Source organism: Cervus elaphus, chromosome 15 (genome assembly GCF_910594005.1).
Source record: "Cervus elaphus chromosome 15, mCerEla1.1, whole genome shotgun sequence".
NCBI classification, from domain to species: domain Eukaryota; kingdom Metazoa; phylum Chordata; class Mammalia; order Artiodactyla; family Cervidae; genus Cervus; species Cervus elaphus.
Genome location: NC_057829.1, coordinates 43,432,427 through 43,456,195, shown reverse-complemented (window position 1 = coordinate 43,456,195; position 23,769 = coordinate 43,432,427). Strand labels below are relative to the sequence as shown.

At 37.6% G+C, this 23,769-nt stretch overlaps 1 protein-coding gene across 1 annotated transcript in view; it reads left to right on the top strand.

The window, feature by feature from the left end:
• Positions 1-23,769, top strand: part of PARG (poly(ADP-ribose) glycohydrolase) — a 116,494-nt gene that overhangs the window by 18,027 nt on the left and 74,698 nt on the right. Inside the window, exon 7 of the mRNA XM_043926952.1 lies at positions 4,579-4,653. Within this exon, the coding sequence (XP_043782887.1) occupies positions 4,579-4,653 (75 nt within the window). The remainder of the gene's footprint in view (positions 1-4,578; positions 4,654-23,769) is intronic.

Sequence of the window (23,769 nt, the reverse complement as noted above, 5' to 3'; positions counted from 1 at the left end):
TCCTTTGATCCTGGGCTTTGCTTTTCTTTTTGTTTTAGAATTATCCTGCTTCTGAAATGTCTTTAAAAGTAAATCAGGGAAGAATTATGACTTCAGCATTGTTTGCCCAAAGGGAAGCGGAGTTTGCTAATGATTAAACATTGTACTTTTTATTGCTTTTAATAACAGCTTCTAGCAGTTTCATAATTTATTCATCTTATATTTTGGCAATAATTTATTTTTTGATTTAAAAAATATTTCGTTTAAGTCCATAAGGGTAACCATTAGATTGTTTTGAGTATATGTTTATTTTTGGCACTATAGCCTTATATAAACTTTTAAAGTTTTTACAACTATAAACAGATTTTTTATACTTTTGTAAAACTGGCTTCATTCTCTTTGAGAAATTAATTTGTTATGTACTGTTTCTTAAGTTTTATACTGAGTTTTCATTTATATTTACAAGTTATTCTTAACTTTCTGTACCTTTTCCATCGCTCCCTTTTTTTTTTCCTTAGCTCTTGTTTTCCCTTCATATGAAAAACAGTGATACATTGTACCATAATATATTTTGAAAATTTCATTTCTTAGGGATAGTATTTCTCAGCCTTATAATTACTTTTTTTAAATGAGAGAAATTCTCAGGGTCTGCCAGAGCTTACTTATTGTTAATATGTTAATTACATGTGCACAAACATAAACATGCATTAATTACATATGTACAAACATAAAACTGAATAAATCTCTTTATACTTATATCCAGTTATATCAATTCGATTTTTTCCATTTTAAACATCTTGACTCATCATTTGAGTTGTGTTCATTATCACTGTGAAAACAATTTGTAATCAGTATTTGCTTTTTGCACAGATTCTTAAACACATATCTGAGCCCCAGAGTAGTATGCTGATAAACTCAAAAATTATACTGTATGAAGATAAAATTCTTTGTGTTTACTGCTTTTTAACTTATCACAGTTGGTGAATGTTGGTAGAGGGAAAGATGGGGTCTCTATGCAGAGTATCAGCTTGCAAATAAATGTGATAGGTTCAGGTTTTTAAGAATTTGACATTCCTCTACTGCAGTGCATCTTAGGTACTTCTTTATTTAAAGTACTAGCTTTCATTTCTACAGTGTGTTGTTTTTCTGGCCTTTGTATTCATTCCAAAATGACTGCAGCCATGAAATTAAAAGACGCTTGCTCCTTGGAAGAAAAGCTATGACAAACCTAAAGAGCATGTTAAAAAGCAGAGACATTACTTTGCCAACAAAGGTCCGTCTAGTCAAGGCTATGGTTTTTCCAGTGGTCATGTATGGATGTGAGAGTTGGACTATGAAGAAAGCTGAGCACCGAAGAATTGATGCTTTTGAACTGTGGTGTTGGAGAAGACTCTTGAGAGTCCCTTGGACTACAAGGAGATCAAATCTGTCAATCCTAAAGCAAATCGGTCCTGAATATTCATTGGAAGGACTGATGCTGAAGCTGAAACTCCAATACTTTGGCCACCTGATGAGAAAGAACTGACTCACTGGAAAAGACCCTGATGCTGGGAAAGATTGAAGGCAGGAGGAGAAGGGGTCAACAGAGGATGGATGGTTGAATGGCATCACCGATTCAATGGAAATGAATTTGGGCAAGTTCCGGGAGTTGGTGATGGGCAGGGAACCTGGCATGCTGCAGTCTATGGGGTCACAGAGTCAGACATGACTAAGTGACTGAACTGAGCTGATTTATTCCAAAACCACATTTATAAACTCTCAAGCATAAGCAGACCAATCAGGAATACTGTCCAGACTCTATATGAAAAACACTAATTTAGGACCTTTAATGGCCTTACAAACAGGATTATTTAAGAATTTACATATTTTTTTTAAACACAAATACATAATAATCATAGTGTTCTAAATTACATTGCTGCTCACCTCTTTTAGCAATTCCTTAGTGTGCTGTGATTATTTTATTTTTTATTTATTTTTATTAGTTGGAGGCTAATTACTTTACAATATTGTAGTGGTTTTTGCCATACATTGACATGAATCAGCCATGGAATTTACATGCGTTCCCCATCCTGATCCCCCCTCCCACCTCCCTCCCTATCTCATCCACCATGATTATTTTAAAAGGGGTAATTAATTTAATCTGAATTTCCCTTTCTTGTTTATTTTATGGTAGATTCTGCGTAACAGAGTAATCTATCGAGATTTTCTTCTCTTGACTTAACGGTAATTGTTTCCTTTGATGAAGGAGCACAATGAGAGGGAAGGGAAAACATTAAATCCTTCTTATAGAATATTTTGCTGTTTTTTTTTTAAATGCCATTTGATGTTGAGAGGGATTAGAAATGTTGTAAGTTTAAAAAAGCAACAGTGTCCTAGGGCTTCCCTGGTGGCTCAGACGGTAAAAAAGCAACAGTGTCCTCAAAAGTTGGTTTACACTGTAATATTTCTATGAATAATATGTCTGATAATTTGCAAAGAATGGGCTTCTTTGTGCTTTAACTTGTACTTATGGTGAATTATGAACTGAAAAAAAGTCACTCATCTAAGAATACTGTATGGAGTAGCACCCAGGCTTCCCAGGTGGCGCTAGTGGTAAACAACGTGCTCGCCAGTGCGGGAGGCATGAGCGACGCGAGTTCGATCCCTGGCTCAGGAAGGTCCCCTGGAAGAGAGCATGGCAGCCCACTCCAGTATTCATGCCTGGAGAGTCCCATGGACAGAGGAGCCAGGTGGACTACAGTCCATGGGGTCGCATAAAGTTGGACACTACTGAAGCGACTTAGCACGCACACAGCTTTTCTCGTGATGGGAGACCTTGTGGTGGACTACTTTTGAGACTTGAAGACTGAAGTAAAGTAAATATTAGTTAGGAGTTAATGCTAATTATACAACTCCACTAAAGAATTAGAGTATAAATGCTATTTAGAATGTTTTTCCTTACCAACTTTGAGGAATAATTTACATATAAGATAGTACATTCTTTTAAAGAATGTAACTTGATGAAGTTTGACATTTGCATATACACTTGAAGCTCTCACTGCAGTCAAGATACAGAGCATTCCTGTCACACTGCAAAGATTTTTCTTACCCCTTTGTGATCAATTGCCTCTTTCTGCCCTGGCCGCGGGCACCTGTTGATCTGCCTTTTTTTTAAAAAAAAAAAAAAAAAAACAAGTATCAGCTACATTTTATTTGAATGGAATCATGTATCAGGTATGCTAGTGTGTCTGGCTTCTTTCACTTAGATGAAGATCTTTGAGATTCATCTGTGTTGTTGAGTGTATCAGTAGCTTATTCCACTATATGCATTGTTTGTCTGTTTGCTGTTATAGACATTGCTATTTAATATTTTGTTTGAGGTCCTAAAATCAAATACCAGTAATTTGGGGGAAAAAATTCTTAAAATCTTTTCCTTCTTAATGGAAAATGTAGTATAATTTCTTGTCATATTATTGTCATATCTTGTCATAATGTTTCTTGTCATATTGTCATATCTTATAATATTTCTTGTCATATTATTTTATGGTTGATGACTTTTCCTTTTTCAAGAAACTTGGATATCTTCTTATTTGAGGTAGATTATATACATTTTTATTGGCTCATTTCTTTTAGCTGAGATGCTTGGTGATAATTTATGTGACATGAAGTATTTTTCAGGAAGCTCTTTGGCAGAATGTTAATTTTTAAAAACTTTCTTCAATGATGAGGAAATTTAGGTTTATAGTAATAATCTAGCACAATGTTTTTCAGACTTAATATGCCTTCAGTAAAAAATCTTTAGGTGTATATTGTGATTATAAATGGTTTTTATAAATTCTATATTAATATGTATTATAAAATATAATCAAATAGAAATTTAAAAGGATGTGATATAATAGTTCTTTCTGCGTAACTTAATGGATTGTCTTATGCCTACCCCACAGGTAAAGTACTGCCTATTCAAGACAGTTAGGGTTAAGGAAAAGAAGGGGGCAACCCACTCCAGTATTCTTGCCTGGAGAATCCTATGAACAGAGGAGCTTTGCAGGCTTCAATCCAGAGGGCCACAGAGTCCAACACAATTGAAGCGATAGAGCGTAGAGCATTCAGACAGTTAAAATTACACCAGCAGGTGGCACACTAGTTTGACCTCAGCCTTTTTTCTTTATTGCTCTCTTCCCCAGGGAGCCTTTTTAGATAATTTTCCCCTAATTTACTCTCCTAATGAAATCTTAATGCTAATACACTATATATCTGTATATGTAGTGTGACCCTATTAAATACCAAAAGTCACTATATTATTACTGTTTCCTTTTTTTTAACACCCAAGATCCAATTTTGTCCATTTGGATTATATTGCTTCTGTTTAGAGTACATGTTTTAGAGTAATTATGTTTCCCCCTCTATTACTTGACCTTTCTAATCTCAGTTTTCTTAAGTGAATACTAAAAATTAGTATGCATTCTGTTCATTCATAACTGCTGATATGGAGTAGCTAATGGTGGAAGAAACTTGTCCAACATTAAGAAATATACTGGAAATAATTCATAAAGGAGACAGGTTATTCCTAGATAATTCACTTTACTGTATCATGACATTTTATTTATGCTTTTTCCATAGGATGCTATTCTGAAGTACAATGTGGCATATTCTAAGAAATGGGACTTTACAGCTTTGATTGACTTCTGGGATAAGGTAAAAGTATGCTTATTTCTTAAACTATGAAACTAATATAATATCTCTAATGGAGAAGTTTGAGAAAAATGCACATAATTCTGTCATACTAACACCATTATCTTTTATTTTTATCAGAAGTATTTCCTGTTACTTTTGTGTGGCTAATTTTTAATTTTGCTTTGGTCTCTTATTATATGCATTTCCTATTGTATTATTGTACCATTTGCAGTATTATCAAATGATTGCATAATATTTCATGCCTAGATTTTGAGAATTTAATGATTCCCATATCCTCAAACACCTAAAGTTGCATCAATTTTACTTTGTTTCAGTGTAGTAGTATCTTTATATATGTATGTATATAAATGCATGTATATGTTTTCCCAAATCTGATGTTGTTTCTTTAGGTAATTCCCAGAAATTAAATGGCTAGGTCAAAAGCCACAACTTTTATGGCCTGGATTTATGCTATAGAATCATTTTTCCCAAAGGAGTCTGTAGCAATTTAGTATGCTCTCAGCAAGGTGAAGAATACCACTCTGATAGTAGTACTATTAGAAGAATGGGTTTCATCCATTTTGAAAAACTGGCAGTATATATGTTTGTGTGTGTGTGTGTATATGTATATATATATATATTTTTTTAACATTTTGTTTTGATATGATAGATTCACAGGAAATTGTAAAGAAATATACAAGGAAGGTCTCATGCACTCTTTATTCTGTCTTCCCCAGTGTTGATTGCTTAAAGTATAATTCAGTATCAAAACTAGGAAGCTGACACAAGACCTTATTTAGAGTTTACTAGTTATACTCCTTTATGTATGTAGTTATGCCTTAAACTGGATACAGTTGTTAATTTTGATAGGAAATAATGTTTATATTTGATGCCCTATGATGGCAATAAAACATGCCATGGATTAAAATACCTCTGTCACCATGCTATGAGGTAAGGAAGTCATTTTTTCCTCTCTTAATCAGTCTACTCAGACGGGACCTTGTTTCCCTTTTATCTGTTGACCTTGCCCAGAAGCAGCCCTGTAAGAGTAATATGTAGCAGGTTTTGGTGTGTTTTAGTGTAGATCATAAAATGAGGTGATTACTAGGTGCTGGTGATAGTTTTATAGTTGTCTAGAGAGAGGAGTTATTACATTTTTGACCTTCTAGGTTTTATTTACTTTGTAAACCTGTGGGAGGGTTGGGGGAGTCCTCACAACTGTACCAAATATTCATTTCTTGCTGTTTTCTTTAAGTTTTTCTTTCTATTTTTGTAGTTACATGTAGATATAAAAGCATATTTAAAATATTTAATTATATAAAGCTACGTTACACAACTTTATCATCTTTAGTCTTAATGGTTACATAATATTCCATCAAATGATGTATCATTTGCTTAGCCATTCCAATATTAGAGATTTAAGGAATTCTCTTTGTCTAAAGCATGTCTAGATATTAAGGCTCTCCTCTCTATGACTGTTAATCTGCCATTGTCAGTGTACTTAACAGTAGACCTTGGATGTTTAAAACGATTGTATGTTTTTCTGTCCTTCAAGTCTCCAAATGTAGTAATATGGAACTTTACCATGTTACAGCCCACAGGGATAACATTGCTCAGGATTGCAGAGTTTAGTGAGAAGTAAGTATTAGACAATTAGACATATATGTGGGTGGAATTGGAGGAGTAAAAGGAGATCTTTAGTGCAAGGGAAACAGGAGTTTGGCTAGGTTTTAAATTATAAATGAATTATATTTGCTTTTCATTATCTATGTCTACATTTTGGAGTAAGAATGCTTCTTTAAAAAGGGCTCTTAAGTGTTACTAATTAATAGTATTTAGGAACTTTTTACTTAAATGTCACACTCCACTCTGAATGACTTATTTTGCTAAGGAAAAAAATGAAGTTTAAATTTAACGTCATATCAGTTTTAATATTTTACACTTAAGTTTTTTTGGGGGCTGTTAACATTTATCTTGTTAAAACCTTGCTTTGGCTAGTTCTATAAGAAATAGGTTTTTTAATTCATGCTACCTTAGAACAGGAGGTGTTAATATAAACAGTCATTAGTGTGATTCCATGTTATAGTTATTACTTAAATGCTAGTATTTAGTGTAAGAAATAAGAGACCCAGAATCATGGTCATCCTGCTGTGTGAGCACCCTTATTTAGGATGAACGTGAGAAGTATTTACTAAGCTTTTTTTTATTAAGTCAGAGACCAGGAAAGATTACAGAAATCAATCAGTTATTTTATAATTTAAGTATCTAGGTGCTACTGAGTTGCAGTGGCCGTTATTTAGTGTTTTTTTGCATCTTGAATGCTAATATTGGTCTTCCTCCCTGCCAGCTGTTGGAAATGCTGGGAAAAAATAATCTGTGTTTTATGGCCCTCCTGTGTGGTGTTCCACAAAATTAAATTCAAACAGTTCTATAATTTGTATTCTAAATGGATCGATACACTTATTGCTGGCATTTTTCACAGCAAAGTATAGCAGAATGTCCTATATATTAGGGAAGTCTCTCTATTAATGCATTTTGTGCTTGTGCTTAGTCGCTCAGTCGTGTCCGATTCTTTGTGACCCCATGGACACAGCCTGCCAGGCTCCTCTGTCCATGGGGGTTCTCCAGGCAAGAATCCTAGAGTGGGTTGCCATGTCCTCCTCCAGGGCATCTTCCCAAGCCAGGGATTGAACCCAGGTGTTGCACATTGCAGGCAGATGCTCTACCATCTGAGCTACCAGAGAAGCCCATTAATGCATTTTAGAGGTATTTTAAATACTTCCACCTCACTTAAACTGTGGCCCTATTTCTTTTTGTTCTCAGTGAATTAGCTTGTGAAATTCACATAGCATGTTAAGATAGTAGTGATTGAAGAGGGGTGTGGAGGTGGGGTATTTTAAGAGAGCTTGCTTCTGTTTCTGTGATCCTGGTTTCTATTTCTGGACTTGGACGGTACTTAAAAAATGTATGTTTGCCATATAATCATTCATTAGGCCATCCATATTTGATATGTTCTGTGTACTTTTTGAACATATATTTCACAGTAAATGTAAATGTCACTTCAAAATAAAGAACTTTAATTCTAAAATTGGTTTGTATAGTAGATTTTTTCAGTAAATGGAATCATTATTGAAAGGAAACCTAAGGTTTTAGTGACTATTTCATCTTCTTTTCCACTTTTAGTTTTATGTCTGGAGTAGAAAAGATAGGAATGAATAGGCCTCTTATTTCCTCACTTGTGTTCAGTTCAGTTCACTTGCTCAGGTGTGTCCAACTCTTTGCGACCCCATGAACCGCAGCACGCCAGGACTCCCTGTCCATCACTAACTCCTGGAGCCCACCCAAACCCATGTCCATTGAGTCAGTGATGCAATCCAACCATCTTATTCTCTTTTGTCCCCTTCTCCTCCTGCCCTCAGTCTTTCCCAGCATCAGAGTCTTTTCAAATGAGTCAGCTGTTTGCATCAGGTGGCCAAAGTATTGGAGTTTCAGCTTCAACATCAGTCCTTCCAATGAACACCCAGGACTGATCTCCTTTAGGGTGGACTGGTTGGATCTCCTTGCAGTCCAAGGGCCTCTCAAGAGTCTTCTCCAACACCACAGTTCAAAAGCGTCAATTCTTTGGCGCTCAGCTTTCTTTATAGTCCAACTCTCCCATCCATACATGACCACTGGAAAAACCATAGCCTTGACTAGACGGCCCTTTGTTGACAAAGTAATGTCTCTGCTTTTTAATATGCTGTCTAGGTTGGTCATAACTTTGCTTCCAAGCATCTTTTAATTTCATGGCTGCAGTCACCATCTGCAGTGATTTTGGAGCCCAGAAAAATAAAGTCAGCCACTGTTTCCACTGTTTCCCCATCTATTTGCCATGAAGTGATGGGACCAGATGCCATGATCTTAGTTTTCTGAATGCTGAGCTTTAAGCCAACTTTTTCACTCTCCTCTTTCACTTTCATCAAGAGGTTCTTTAGTTCTTCTTCACTCTCTGCCATAAGGGTGGTGTCATCTGCATATCTGAGGTTATTGATATTTCTCCCGGCAATCTTGATTCCAGTCTGTGCTTCTTCCAGCCCAGTGTTTCTCATGATGTACTCTGCATACAAGTTAAATAAACAGGGTGACAATATACAGCCTTGACATACTTCTTTTCCTATTTGGAACCAGTCTGTTGTTCCATGTCCAGTTCTAACTGTTGCTTCCTGACCTGCATACAGGTTTCTTAAGAGGCAGGTCAGGTGGTCTGGTATTCCCATCTCCTTAAGAATTTTCCACAGTTTATTGTGATCCACGCAGTCAAAGGCTTTGGCATAGTCAATAAAGCAGAAATAGATGTTTTTCTGGAACTCTCTTGCTTTTTCAATGATTCAACGGATGTTGGCAATTTGATCTCTGGTTCCTCTGCCTTTTCTAAACCCAGCTTGAACATCTGTAAGTTCACAGTTCACATATTGCTGAAGTGTTAGTTTATTCATAAAGGCTGCCATAAATCACAAAATCAGGTTGGGGTGAGGTGCTGTTGTTTTTGCCTTTTTACATCTGTGGCTGCTAAAAGTGGAGAGTGAGAGGTAAGAGTTTAGGAATGAGAGGACATTTAAAAGTTAGAGAATTGAAAATTTTAAAGTTGAAAGGTTTTGTTGTTGTGATTAGGCTGGTAATATATTCCTCTTTGGAAGCTACAGTTTTTTTCCTTAATAAATACAGCATGAAATCTATATCTTAAGTAATACCTACACAGTAAATTCTTTTTTTTTTTTTTTTTCACAGTAAATTCTTTATGGCAACTTAGTAATTGTGCGACTCTTGCCTTTGCTATAGTTATTTAAATACTGACTTTGTGTTGTCTTGTCTGCTGGTGTCCTCTGACTTGTCAGAGAAAGATGGTGTAAAACCTCTTTCCTGTAATTGAGAGTGTTTAAATCTATCAGTAATGAACCTAAGCATCCTTGCTTGTGTGTTACTTAATGTTAAAAGGTAGATGGATGTAATATTGAATTTTGGAGGATACACACCAAGTGTGCCTGTCACCTTTTCCTTCAGAGTTCTTTATGTGTAGTTTTACATTTAAAAAACAAGTACATCAGAATTCTTTGTCCCCAAAATTGAGACGTATGCTGTTTAAAATGACATCTTTGACCTAGACCTTAAAAATTATTATTATTGACAGAACAACAATGGAGACTCAGAGAAAACAAATACAAGCTTGTCTAAAATGGATTACCAAAAAAAGTCATCTTACATTTATAAAGTAATGGCTGGAAGAAATTGTTCTGACTCATCTTTTTTATGGGATAAAAAAGTTATAATATATTGAAAACATTAGACAAAAATCTTAGTGTAAGTCACCTGTCATTTAACAGGATGAAACACAATAGTTGTATTTTATGCATCACTTGGGCATCGTGTGCATTCATATTGTAAGTGGTGCCTTTCAGACTTCTTAGCCTTCTGGTGCATGCCATACTATTATGGACAGCTTACCAGTAACAGCTATATCGAATGTGCTTAGTATTTATTTGTATATTAAAATTTTAGAGCAAAAATATTAGAGGATTTTTTTTCTCTTGCTTTTTCTCTCTCCATTCCCTTACTCCTACCCAGGCCCCCCACCAGAGTCTCTGTAAACATCTGTAAGCATTTTAGGGAACACTATTTATTAATTTTTAGACTAGTTTTGGAAAAGCTGAGATAAGGCACCAGGTTGTTAACCACTGTTTCAAATCAAAACAAATTTCTTTACCCAAGAACCAGTAAAAATTGTGGCCTTTCACAATAGCCTTTTTAAAAAATTAATGTAGAAGTAAGTTTCTGAATGTATATAATAAACATATTACTCCTTAGCTTTCAGTTCCAAAAGGAATTCTTCTTAGCTAATTTATTTCTGGACCTTTCTTCAAAGCTTAAGAGATTTAAAATGTCCTTGTTATATTTGTCATAAAGAGCCCGTAGCAAATTCCTAATCAAATGAAAGCAGCCTTGTATATTTCACAAGACTACAGCTAATGTCTTTATTCGTCTAGCTTTCGAACCTCTGATTTGGAGTTCAGTGGAAATGTAACTTTTTTGGACTTCTTCCCTTAGTGACTCACAGTCTCTAGAATCAATAAAGTCTGCATTGCTTTACAGCTTGACTTGATTTAATTCATGAGGACTATAAGAGCCAAAAGAGAGCTAAATAGGGTCAACAAAATATTAAATTTTGGGTTATTTTGAAATATGTGGACTTTCCCCTTGGTTTGGTTATTGTATGCTTTTGGGTTGGGGTATATGTTGAGGGTCTCATTCGTGATTTATTTTAAATAGTGCACATCTCATGAAACTAATTGCTCTAGTTGGAACTAGGCACCTTGCTTTATAAACTTGCTGAGTTATATGGATGATCAGTCTTGGTTGAGTCTTCCGTGCCCTGGATTATTGAAATAGTGATCACAGTGTTTGTGAAACATTGTCTTATTTATGTGTGTGGAGACAAGGAGGATGGAAATTACAGGCATCTAAAAGTGAAAATTTATTTAGTAGAATTCCTCCTATATTCTAATAATGGAATCAATCTAGTACATTAATGTCCTGTAACTCCAACCTTACCTACTTTGTTCAAATAGCTATGGAAGCCATTGCTTTTAAATGTTGCTGTGTCATTGATTTCATGATCCAGAAATCTACTCTGTTGGAGGAGTGATGATAATTTCATGTTCTAATCTCTTCCATGATTTATGTCTCTATCAACTAGCTCTGAGGTGGGTTTTTGTTTTTTATGCAATTTGACATAATACCTTGATTTATAATCATAGTCATCTTCCTGTTAGATGGCTTCTCAGATTGTTTACTTATCTTATGCTTCTGCTCAATAAAAATAAATTCTATATTCCTTTTGGTTAAGCTCCTGATAACACATAAAAGATCTCATATTTAACACTAAAAGGATTTTTGTAGTATATATTATCTGAAGATAGAAACAGCAAAAAGAAATAAAAGCAATGTAAATCTGGCTTTCAAATTTGTGTGCTGTTTCCACCTGTAGCCTATGTAAACAATGCAGTAAAGTCGGTGGTAAAGGACTGAACAGGTCCATTGTCCCTTGATGCAGGCAGCGGTACAGTGTACCGTTAGTGCCATGGTAGCTGTGTGGTGGCTACATCTCCAGAGGATGGAGCCAGTAATTCTTTCTGTATTTTATTTTTGGTACTAATTGTGAAAAGTCCTTATCCATCATGTATTGCTATGGTAATGACAAGTAATGATTAACTTTATGGGGCAGTCAGATTCTAAGCTATTTGAACAATTATTCTTTACAGTGTTGAAGAAATTTTTAGTAAACTGAGTGGCATAGTACCTTGTTGCCTCAGTTGCTCTTTGATTACATGGAAAGCACTAGAAAAAGACATCTTCTGCCAGAACCATTTCCACCACAGTGAAGTATAGAATATTTTCAAATGGACTACCAAGCTATGCTATTGGTCTAATCCACCCTAGCCCTGGGATGCCCAACTCAGAAATAAACAGAGTGTCTTAATCCATTCAGATTGTTGTAACAGAATAGACTGGGTCGATGATTTATTTCTCATCGTTCTTGAGGCTGGTGAGTGCAAGATCAAGGTGTTGGCAGATTCAGTGTCTGGTGAGGACCTGCTTCCTGATTCATTGATGGCTGTCTTCTTGCTGTGTCCTCACAAGGTTTCCCTGGTGGCTCAGATGGTAAAGCATCTGCCTACAATGCAGGAGACCCAGGTTCAATCCCCAGGTCGGGAAGATTCCCTGGAGAAGGAAATGGAAACCCACTCCAGTGCTCTTGGCCTGGAAAATCCCATGGACGGAGGAGGCTACAGTCCATGGGGTCGCAAAGAGTTGGACGTGACTGAGCGACTTCACACACACAAGGTGTAGAAGGAATAAGAGAGCTCCCTGAGGTCTCTTTTTATTAGGGCACTAAATCCCATTTAAGATGGCTTCACCATCGTGATCTAATCACCCCAAGGCCTTAGCTCCAAATTACTACCACATTGGAGGAACAGATTTCAACATACGCATTTTGGGTGGACAAAACATTCTAACTATAGAACCAGGGCATTTTCTTCCATTGGAAGTGGAATGTTAAAACAGCTTACTGGGTTAAGCAGCTGTATACACAGCCTCTTTTCTTCATAGTTGACTTTTGTCTCCCTTTTTAACCCTTTCCTTTTTCCTGGCCTGCTGCTTAAGCTGCAGACCATTTCAGCTTCACTTCACTTGCAAACACTTATCCATTCCAGGCTTAGCCTTATCTGCTCCTAGAATTAACCCTTCTACAAGGTTCACCTTGTAGATAATCTCCTCTGTTTTATTCAGTATCCTACTAGGTTATCTGCAGCCAAGACAGTGGTGCTGCTTATTTTTAAGAGCTTTACTGTATACTAAGTACAGTATAAGCAATATGTTTTATTTAATTTGATTTTCACAAACACCCCATTAGATAGACACTGTATTTTACAAATGAACAACTGAAAACCAAGGATTAGAGAGTATAAGTAATTTGTTCAAGTGATGAAGCCAGGATTTCAACCTGGGTGCCACTCACTCCAGAGTCTCTATGTACTCCAGTCTATATAACCACTACGGTTTGTTGTGGTAGTTCTCATCTGTGAGTGATTCTGCTTCCTGGGGGACCTTTGGCAAGGTCTGGAGACATTTTTTGGTTCTCACAACTGAGGGGAGGTTCTACTGGCTTCTGGTGGATAGAGGGCATAGATGCCACTAAACATCCTACAGTGAACACGATACTCCCCAAAACAAAGAATTAACTAACCCAAAAGGTCAGTAGTGCCAAGATCAAGAAACCCTGCTTTGCAGTGGTTCTCAAGGTGTGACCCTTGAATCAGCAGCAACAGCATCACTTGGGAACTTGAGAGAGACAGAAATTCTCCTTCCTTACCCTGAACTTTCTGAATTAGAAATTCTGAAGGTGAGGCCCACCCATCTTTGTTTTCACAACCCGCAGCTAATTCTGATGTGAAGGTTTGAGAGCTACTGCTCTACTCTAGCATCATTCTCAAACCTCTCTCCTTGGGTAGTACCTGTTCTTTAACTCAACTTTTTACCTTGGCTGAAGGAGCTTTTCTTATTGGCGGTTTTTCCTTCTTACGTGGAACTTGCTGGAATGAAGAGGAGGAGTTTTTTTCCCCCTCACCCCCATTGCTGATTCCTATCCATTGTTGAATTGTCTGGCCCTGACCTAGATCTGTGTAAACCCAGGCTCATAACTTATAGAGCTGGGCTGAGGTGGGTCTCATCTGTGCCCTTAGCTGTATGCCATCAGAACTAGCCTCTGACTTGGCACCTAGAGAGGAACATAGCACCCACACCTTAGGTCAACTGGAAATGGTTCGATTAAGGGACAGAACCATCTTAGAAACTAATTAACCAAATCAAAAGAGGCCTAAGAAGTTCAGAGATTTGAATTATAGGTAGAAAGAAGAGAAAATCTTAAAAAAAAAAAAAGTGGCTTTACTGGCCTGTGGCCTTAGATCTGGCATTATTTAAAAGCCCTGACTTAGGAATGGGACCTACCAATACCCAACTGCCTTTGTTCCTTTGAATTCTTTGCCATCTGATTATATCCCTCTTCCCATTTTAATTTGTTCATTTTTGGCACCTCTTTTCCTCTCAGCCCTGTTATCTGACTTCCACTTGGGCAACTTCATTTGGTAATCACATTGGTAACCTATACACTAATCCGACTCAAGTCTCTGTGAGACCTTCTATTGTGTTAACCCATGGTCACACACTGGATCTGATTGTGCCCTGGGCCAGTTCCTTCTCTAGCATCATTAATTCTGCATTTCTATCCTACCGTAGCCTCCTAGTTTTCTACTCACTTATTCATGTAGCCCTGTTTTTAAGGCTGTTGCTTGCATCTCTTTTGTTCTGGGCCAGTTTGCCAGGTTCTGTTGTTCTGACCCTTTGCTGCATGTTATATCCTCCTACTGGGAATAGTTCTGAGGAGTCATACAGTAGAGAAACCTGCTTAGTTTTAGTTAACTAAATATTTTCCCCAAACTTATTTACAATCAAAATGCTTTTCTGTGTTAGCGAGTTACGATTTCCCTTGTAGCTTGTGTCCCATGAAACACATCTAGCAAAATGGTTGTAATCTACTGACTCTCTCCTGCCTTCGTATATTTTCCTGCGCAGCCTGGTACCTGGACAGTTGACCTTCAGCAACTTGGGTTTGAACTACATGGGTCCACTTACACATGGTTTTTTTTTTTCAATAGTAAATAGTACAGTACTGCACAATCCTCAGTTGGTTGAATCTGATGACAGTTAGTAGTAGGGGCTGAGGAGAAAAAACAACTCCTCCTCTTCATTTTAACAAGTTCTACTTGAGAAGGAAAAATTGCCAATAGGAAAAGCTCCTTCAGGCAAGGTAAAAAAGCTGAGGGCCAGGTACTATTTCAGAACCATGGATAAGGGGGAACCGTGGATACACAGTTCTGTTCAGTTCAGTCACTCGGTCGTGTCTGACTATTTGCGACCTCATGGACTGCCAACATGCCAGGCTTCCCTGTCCATCACCAACTCCTGGAGCTTGCTCAAACTCATGTCCATTGAGTCGGTGATGCCATCCAACCATCTCATCCTCTGTTGTCCCCTTTTCCTCTCACCTTCAGTCTTTCCCAGCATCAGGGTCTTTTCCAGTGAGTCAATTCTTCGCATCATGTGGCCAAAGTATTGGAGTTTCAGCTTCAGCATCAGTCCTTCCACTGAATATTCAGGACTGATTTCCTTTAGGATGGACTGGTTGGATCTCCTTGCAGTCCAAGGGCCTCTCAAGAGTCTTCTCCAACACCACAGTTCAAAAGCATCAATTTTTTGGCACTCAGCTTTCTTTATAGTCCAACTCTCACATCCATACATGGCTACGGGAAAAACCATAGCTATGACTAGATGGACTTTTTTTGGCAATGCTGTTTAGGTTGGTCAAAACTTTTCTTCCAAGGAGCAAGTGTCTTTTAATTTCATGGCTGCAGTCACATCTGCAGTGATTTCGGAGCCCCAAAAAGTAAAAAAATAAAATCTCTCACTGTTTGCATTGTATCCCCATCTATTTGCCATGAGGTGATGGGACCAGATGCCATGATCTTAGTTTTCTGAATGTTGAGTTTTAAGCCAACTTTTTCACTCTCTTTCACTTTCATCAAGAGGCTCTTTGGTTCTTCTTCACTTTCTGCCATAAGGGTGGTGTCATCTGCATATGTGAGGTTATTGATATTTCTCCCGGCAATCTTGATTCCAGCTCGTGCTTCATCCAGTCCAGTGTTTCTCATGATGTTCTCTGCATGTAAGTTAAACAAGCAGGGTGACAATATACAGCCTTGACGTACTCCTTTCCAGATTTGGAACCAGTCTGTTGTTCCATGTCCAGTTCTAACTGTTGCTTCTTGACCTGCAGATTTTTCAGGAGGCAGGTCAGGTGGTCTGTTATTCCCACCTCTTTCTCTGATAGCTCAGTTGGATACACAGCGCCAAGTATAAGTTATAAGCAGGTTTTTGACTATGCAGAGGGTTGGCACTCCTAACCCCTGCATTGTTCAAGGGCCAACTGTAGTGTCCTTTTAGAATCTAGTTCCTCCTTCACCTTTGGTTTCTGCTAGTTTCCAACTCTGGTAGCATCCGGTTACCTATTTCCTTTGCTCTTGACAAATAGAGGGTTTTACTTTAAAAAGTAAAGAAGGGAAGGAAAAATGCAGGAAATAAATCATAAATCTTATTAATGAGCCTTACTGAGACTTTACATTATTGAATCTTAACTTGGCCTTTGGTTCTTTGTACTGTTTTTATGTATTTCCTTTTTACTCTGTGGTTCTGAATATTTTTGTTTTTCTGATCTTGACCCATATGCTACTATCTGCCTGCTCCTACTTCACACCTCACTGAGAGATCTGAGACCATCTAAAAGGTAGAATCTTTCATTTTCTTCATTTTGGGTTTTCAGAATTCTTCATTCATTTTTTCACTTGGTATTCAAAGGAAAAGCCAGTCTTATTCCATTCCTCAAACTTAACAGGTCCAGAGCAGAATTATACTTTAGAAACACTTGTCACTGATTCTTTTCTGGCCTCATCCCTTTCCCCTGATGCTTGGTTAACGCTTGCTTGTCTCTTAGTGTTCAGGGTAGCTGTCACTTCTGTAATTGACTTTTTACTTGTCCATCTCCCATACCCTTCCTTGAAGGAGGCTGTGATTTGTTCTTTGTTATGCCCCAGTCACTTAACGTAGTGCCAAGAGCTTTAAATACCACTTAATGCTGGGCACACTCAAAGCTTTTTTATTTTAAGCTCCTTCTCTCTACTTCTTCTATTAAGACATAATTTATTTCCTAAATACCCCTTGAGACGCACCTCTCTTTCTGTTACTCCTGTCTGATCCATGCTGTCATCATGACTCAGACGGTGTATTGCAGCAGTCAGCCAGCTGACCCCTGTCCAGTGGTGTTCCCTTCAAATCCATCCTGTACGCTGCTCACACGCAGAGAGCTATCTGAAGCATGTATCTTCAAACCCTGTGTGGCACCTCATCTATTCTCAGTTCTATTGGATGATATTTATGATATTCTTTGGCCTTGCCTCTCCCCATTTCTCCAGCATCATTTCTTGCTGCTTTCCTGCTCTAAACCTGATATTCTAATGACTCCTACTTGCTTATATTTCTCTGGCATACAGTTGTCTTGCTCTTAATCCTTCCTTCCAGACAGAGCTCAGTCTTCATCTCCTCCGGAAACTCTTTTCTGTCCTCCCAGCCTCTCCTAAAAACTGTTCTGTGCTCACAGTAGTACCTGTGCCTACCTCCATGCACTTGTCACATAATACATGATCTGTCTATAAAATGTGTGCATCATTCATGAAGCTGACATTTTCCAGGGCATCTTAATGTTTTCTAACTTATGGCTGATGCTCAGTTAATGTTAAACTTAACTTCAGTGTATTTAAGGAAAACACACAGATGTGGATCTTAAGCCATAGTCTTTTATTAAAGATTTAGAAACTACTTGTGTAAAGTGATAGTTGACCATTTGAGATTGGCAGTTGGTAGAGAGAAAAGGTGAGGCATGTACATATAACCCTTATTTCTGTTGATAAGGGATTTTTACCCTAAAATGTAGAAGGTTTCTAGAGGACAGAGACCTTGAATTGCATTGTCTACCTTTGTGTTTATTCCTCACAGTGCACAATATGATGTCTTGGGTAAAGTGGACACTCAATATATGCTTGAACTAAATGTCAACATACTGCTAACAGTATAACTTAACTTTAGTTAACTGTAAAGTAGAGGCTGGATCAGCTAGGCTATTTGTTGGATTCCTGAGCACAGCTAATCCACAGTTCAGGATTCTCTGTGTATAAGAAAAGAATGAATGTCCTAGATAACATTCATTAGATTGAGTCTAGATTAAGACTTAAGCTAGAGTCTAGCCTGAGTTGAGCCTGAGCTCATAATCTATTTCATTTGTTGTAACTAAATGCTATATCAGTTGTCACATGTCTTCAGTTTTTATAGGCTATAAAGCCAAAAGTTATTTCAAAAAGAATATTTTACCATTTTCAAGTTCATCTGTATTTTCAAATGAATTACAGTTACCAAAAAGTAATCCAATGTAATGGATTAAAATTAGGAGCATTTAAAATCCTGCAAACAAATAGGTGCAGGTTTAGTTATATGTATTTTCACCATCCAGTGGTACATGTGTGTGGGAGCTTTGTCTCTTCCTTGCATTTCTCTGGTGACTGTTTCATTGGAGTGGAGTAGCAAGTAGGACTAGACCTGTGTTGTCCAAACAATAGCTAGTAGCTATTATGACTGTAGTATGTGACTGTTTAAGTGAAAATTAGCTAAAGTGAAATAAAACTTGAAATGCGGTTGCTTAGTCACACCAGGCACATTTCAAATGCTCAATCAACATATGTGGCTGGTGGCTCTTGTCTTGGACAATGCTCTGTTCTGCCCCGGACTAGATTCTCTTGAAGGTTTCTTCTGCCTCTGACATCTTACTAGTCCTGCTAGCTATAAGCTACTACTGGTCAGGTCTCCTTATAGGAAGCTCCAGAGATTACCCAACTTTCTTTGATCACATTTTGAATTTTTTCTAGATTGGATGTTACTGAAATAATTGAATTGTTGAGTAGAACTTGGTCAGTTTCTTGAAAGGATGTTTGCTTTGTAATGGTGTTTGTGCTTTTTTTTTTTTTTCTCTCTCCCCAAAGTCTGCCACCAGGGGGTGCCCTCAAACCTTTTGGGAAATGTGTGTCAGCCTTATTAGTAAGAGTGAAGTTTGAAGTATAACCTGTGTGTGTGCTTAGCCGTTCAGTTGTGTCTGACTCTTTGTGACCCTTTGGACTGTAGCCCACCAGGCTCCTTTGACCATGCGGTTTTTCAGGCAAGGATACTGGAGTAGGTTGCCGTTTCCTCCTGCAGCTCCTGCATTGCAGATGGATTACCACTAAACTGTGGGGGATTTCCTTGGACTATAAATTGGCTACTAATTCATCCTGGATAATTTAAGAGCTAAATTAAGGATTAAGCATTATAATATGTATGTATGCACATTACTTGATTGGTATGGCAAATTAATTTCCTAGTGTGAGTGTGAGAACCTATCACTTAACTATCCTGAAAACTAGAAGTAAAAATAAGTAACTTTAAAGTGTTTCTTATATTTTAAAAATATTTTTATTAAATTTAAAACTGTAGACTATAGTAAAAGAACTAAATTATTGTTCATTTATATTTCTTAGACAAATTAAGTTCATTTTGCTTTCAGGACTAGAAAACTTACATTAACCATCAGTTATTTCTCTGAAATCTTGTCATGCTGAGTGTGATTGCCTGTCTATAAAAGATGGATAATAGTGTGACTGTATGGTATTGAAAATATCTGTTGGTGTGTGTGTAATAGCCTTGTGGTTTGGTGGTGTTTGCTAAAATGATTGATGGTTATGGCCATGTAGTCGTACAGTAATAGGAGTGAGAGATGAGAAAGACCTACCGGAGCATCTTGTGTTAGTCTGGGATCCCTCCCTAAAGAATAATCATTTACCATAACAGTCTCGAGAAGTAAATTCTTCTAGGAGGCAGAGGATAATGGGGATGTGTTATTATGTTTTATCCTATGTCAAGAACACTTTGTGCATTTTATTATTGGCATGAAAAAAAGAGATTACTATTTAGAGAAGAGCTTCCTTTGTGTGTCATAAACCTACACAATTTTATTCTTAATGTTTAATCTAATGAAATTTGTGTAGAAAATGGTATGACTGGTTTTGATTAGAGGTGTATTTTGTGTCAAGAACTGGATGGCAGTATTCTTCCTGATGTTATTGTGTTGCCAAATTAGTTGTTGATTATCTGGGTTTTGGAATATATGATGGTGAATTTTCCATACCCATCTATAAAAGCCTGTGAATTTTAAGCTACTGATGGCTTGTTTCCTGAAATGAGAAACCAGCGCACAGTTCATCCTGAGAAACAGCAGAGACTGGGAGTAGAGGCAGAGTTGAGGCGAAGACCTGCAGAAGAGCTCGTTCCCACTTCATCCTCACTTTCCTGTTTACTGCCTGATGAGCGTTTGGTGATGGGATTGGAGATTAAGAATAAAAAGAGATTCTAGAGACACTGCTTTGGGAAAGACCCTGGTAGTCTCCTTACTTGCTGCAAGTAATAATAAATCCTTCCTTCCCATGGGGGAGAGAAAAAGAATAAAAGGAGATTCTAATGCTTAACATTCTTTTTCTCCTGCTGGCAACCATTGATGGGGAGGGAACAAAGTGTATAGCAGCCTGATTTGTCCCATATTAAACAACTGTCAGGTTAATTTAATGACAAATACAGGTTATTTCCAGTGTAAGTTACATGATAAATACTTTAAAGTCTCTTCTGTATTATCTTTAAAGGAAACCTTTTCACATGCCTGTAATGAGCTGTGATTTTTATCAGTGCTTCTCAGATTGGAGTCCATAGCATTTTGAAAATTACTTAGGAAGCTTTTAATAGCTGTTTGAAGAGGAAAACCAAAGCAAAGGATGCTCGAGAATCAGGATGCCTTCTCGGCACAGTCCTTTCCCCTGAGTAGCTCCTGCCGACCCTTGTCAGCACTCAGCCTTTCGTGTCCCCTGGCCCTCTGCCACCACATTCATTTCGTACCTCTTCTGTTGCCATAAGATAAAAATTTTGGAAGTCTTATTTATAATTCCATAAATTAGCTCACTAATTTGTGAAGTATGCCTTCTTAAATATGAAAATACTAGACTGGCTATTTCCTGAAAACCAATTGGGCTTTATTAAAATTTGGAGAACATTTTTATTGAAGCCATAATTGTCATGGGTGATACACATGAGCGATCACCCTGTGGTTGGCCTGTCAGACTTGCGTGAGCTTTCAGAAATTAAGGGGAATGAGTGAGTTTGTTTTCTTGTAAGCTGTCACATTCTTCTCTTCAAAGTGTCAGCCTGAATCGCACACAAATAAGTGTTAGAAATATTCACCTTCTTCAGTCAATTTTTTATCCTTACATATTTTAGTGCTATAATAATTTTTTTCTCTAGTGTTTAATTTTTGTAGTCTAAAACCATGCCTGAAGAATAGGTAGATCTGCCTGATCTTAAGAATTCTGACTTATGTTCGTTCTTTTTAATTTTTGAAATATGAACCTCTTTCAGACTTGGGAAGCTCTGGAGTTAGTTCCAGTAACTTTTTTGAGGCATGTTATAGAAAACCCAGTTCATATGCAGTTTAATTTACTTAAGGAAAAAAAAAGACCTTGTCCTAAGCAAGGGAGATTCTTATAGGCAATAGAGAGAAGGAAGAGGAAAAGCTTTGTAAAATTACCTAGCTGTGATAGAAAGTGTCAGTTAATTTAACAAAAATTTTTATCAAGAACATTACTTGTGACTGTGAATTAGTATCAGTCTTGTATGAAAGGGACTTTCATACAAGCACTAGAGCGCATGTCCATAAATAACTATAATATAAAGCAGGAAGTCTTAAGGGTCTTGTGAAAAAACAGAATTATAAGAGGGAGAGTTACCTTATAGCTGGTGAGTCAGTTTGGATAGATGTTGAATCAGTGTGCTGTTTGAGCAAGACATTAAAAAGTTAGGTAAGGTTTAGAGTAGAAGAATATTCTAGGCATAGCACAGATTATATTTGTGGAAGCACATGTATGTGCTAGAGAAGAGTAAATTGCAGAAATGTCTAGTATGTAAAATGCACAGAAGGTTGTGAGAGAGAGTATGTGTGTGTATGTGGTAAGACTAGATAAGGATCTAGGGCCAAAGAGCTTGGTTGTTAATTCAGTGAGTTAATACTGTACTGAAAAGGCAAGGAAAAGCCATTGAAAGCTTTCAAGTGGAACAAGGACACACTGGGGTGTACTTGGGCTGAAACTGAAGGTATGCTAGCAGCAGGGTGGCAGTTAGATTATTGTAGTAATCTTGGTGAGACTGGATGAGGGGCTGAGTCAGGGTAGTTTAGTAGTGATTAAGAGGAGGCGATGAATATAGGAGGCCCTGCTGGATCAATCAGCAGGACTTGGCAGTTAATTGATGTGGGGGTGTTGAAAGAAAGAGGAGGCTCCAGAAAGGTTGTAAGTTACTGGCCTATTAGATAATAATACTTTGCATTTATATATGAGTCTTTAGAATTTGTTAAACACTGTTACATCTGAGCCTTCATAACTCTGTAAGTTAAACAGAGTTCGAATTATCCTTATTAGGGATGAGGAAATAAAGAATTTGGGGATTTTTCTATGTTCATACAAAAAGTAAATGCAGATTCAGCCTCTAACTGTAGTCTTCTATTCCACTTTCTTGGCTGAGTGCTCTGTTCTCTAAAATACCCTTACTTATGAACCTGGGAAGAAAAGTTCTGTCATCTAGTCCCAATGTATACCACTAAGTTTGAATGCGGAAAAATTGGCTTTACCTTCTTTGAGCTTCAGTCTCTCCAGATATCTTTATGCTTTCTATTTTGCATTGATATTTACAGGATAAAATGTAATTTAAAAATTTTCCTCAGCTCTATTCAACAAATAAATAGTACTGAATTTTATGCATGGTTTTAGAATACACAATGTGTAAAATGCAATCCTTCCATTTTCAGTGTCACACATTAGAGAAGAAGAGGAGAAAAACATGTAAATAAATAATTTTAGTAAGCCAAAATAAGTGCTATCCCATAGGTATGTGTGTGCTTCCCTGGTAGCTCAGCCGGTGAAGAATCTGCCTGCCATGCAGGAGACCCTCGTTCGATTCCTGGGTCAGGAAGATCCCTGGGAGAAGGGATAGCTACCCACTCCAATATTCTTGGGTTTACCCTGGTGGCTCAGACGGTAAAGAATCGCCCGCAATGCAGGAGACCTGGGTTTGATCCCTGGGTTGGGAATATCCCCTGGAGGAGGGCATGGCAACACACTCCATATTCTTGCCTGGAGAATTCCCATGGACAGAGGAGCCTGGTGGGCTGCAGTCCCTGGGGTTGCAGAGTCAAACATGACTAAGCACAAAAGCACAGTGTATAGTTATTTTAGCTTTGCTGTATTTTTTATATTTTCCATAATGCTGGAAAAGTAATTATCACCAATTGGGAATGGTTAAGAAAATTGTATATCTATACTGTGGAAAGGAGAAAGCAATGGCACCCCACTCCAGTACTCTTGCCTGGAAAATCCCATGGACGGAGGAGCCTGATAGGCTGCAGTCCATGGGGTCGCTAATAAGAGTTGGACACGACTGAGCGACTTCACTTTCACTTTTCACTTTCACTTTTCACTTTCATGCATTGGAGAAGGAAATGGCAACCCACTCCAGTATTCTTGCCTGGAGAATCCCAGGGACGGGGGAGCCTGGTGGGCTGCCGTCTATGGGGTCACACAGAGTCAGACACGACTGAAGTGACTTAGCAGCAGCATACTGTGAAAAATACTGTATAGCGTTTATCATTCTATTACATGGAAAGATGACTTTCTTTTAAGGCAAGAAACAAGTTGCAAAAATATATAGTATACCATTTAAAAGTTCATGTAACATCTTAATTTCTGTATGCACATATGTAGAAATGCTTAGAAGTAGTTTGGGAAGAAGACAAGCTTCTGTTTATGTCTTCGAACA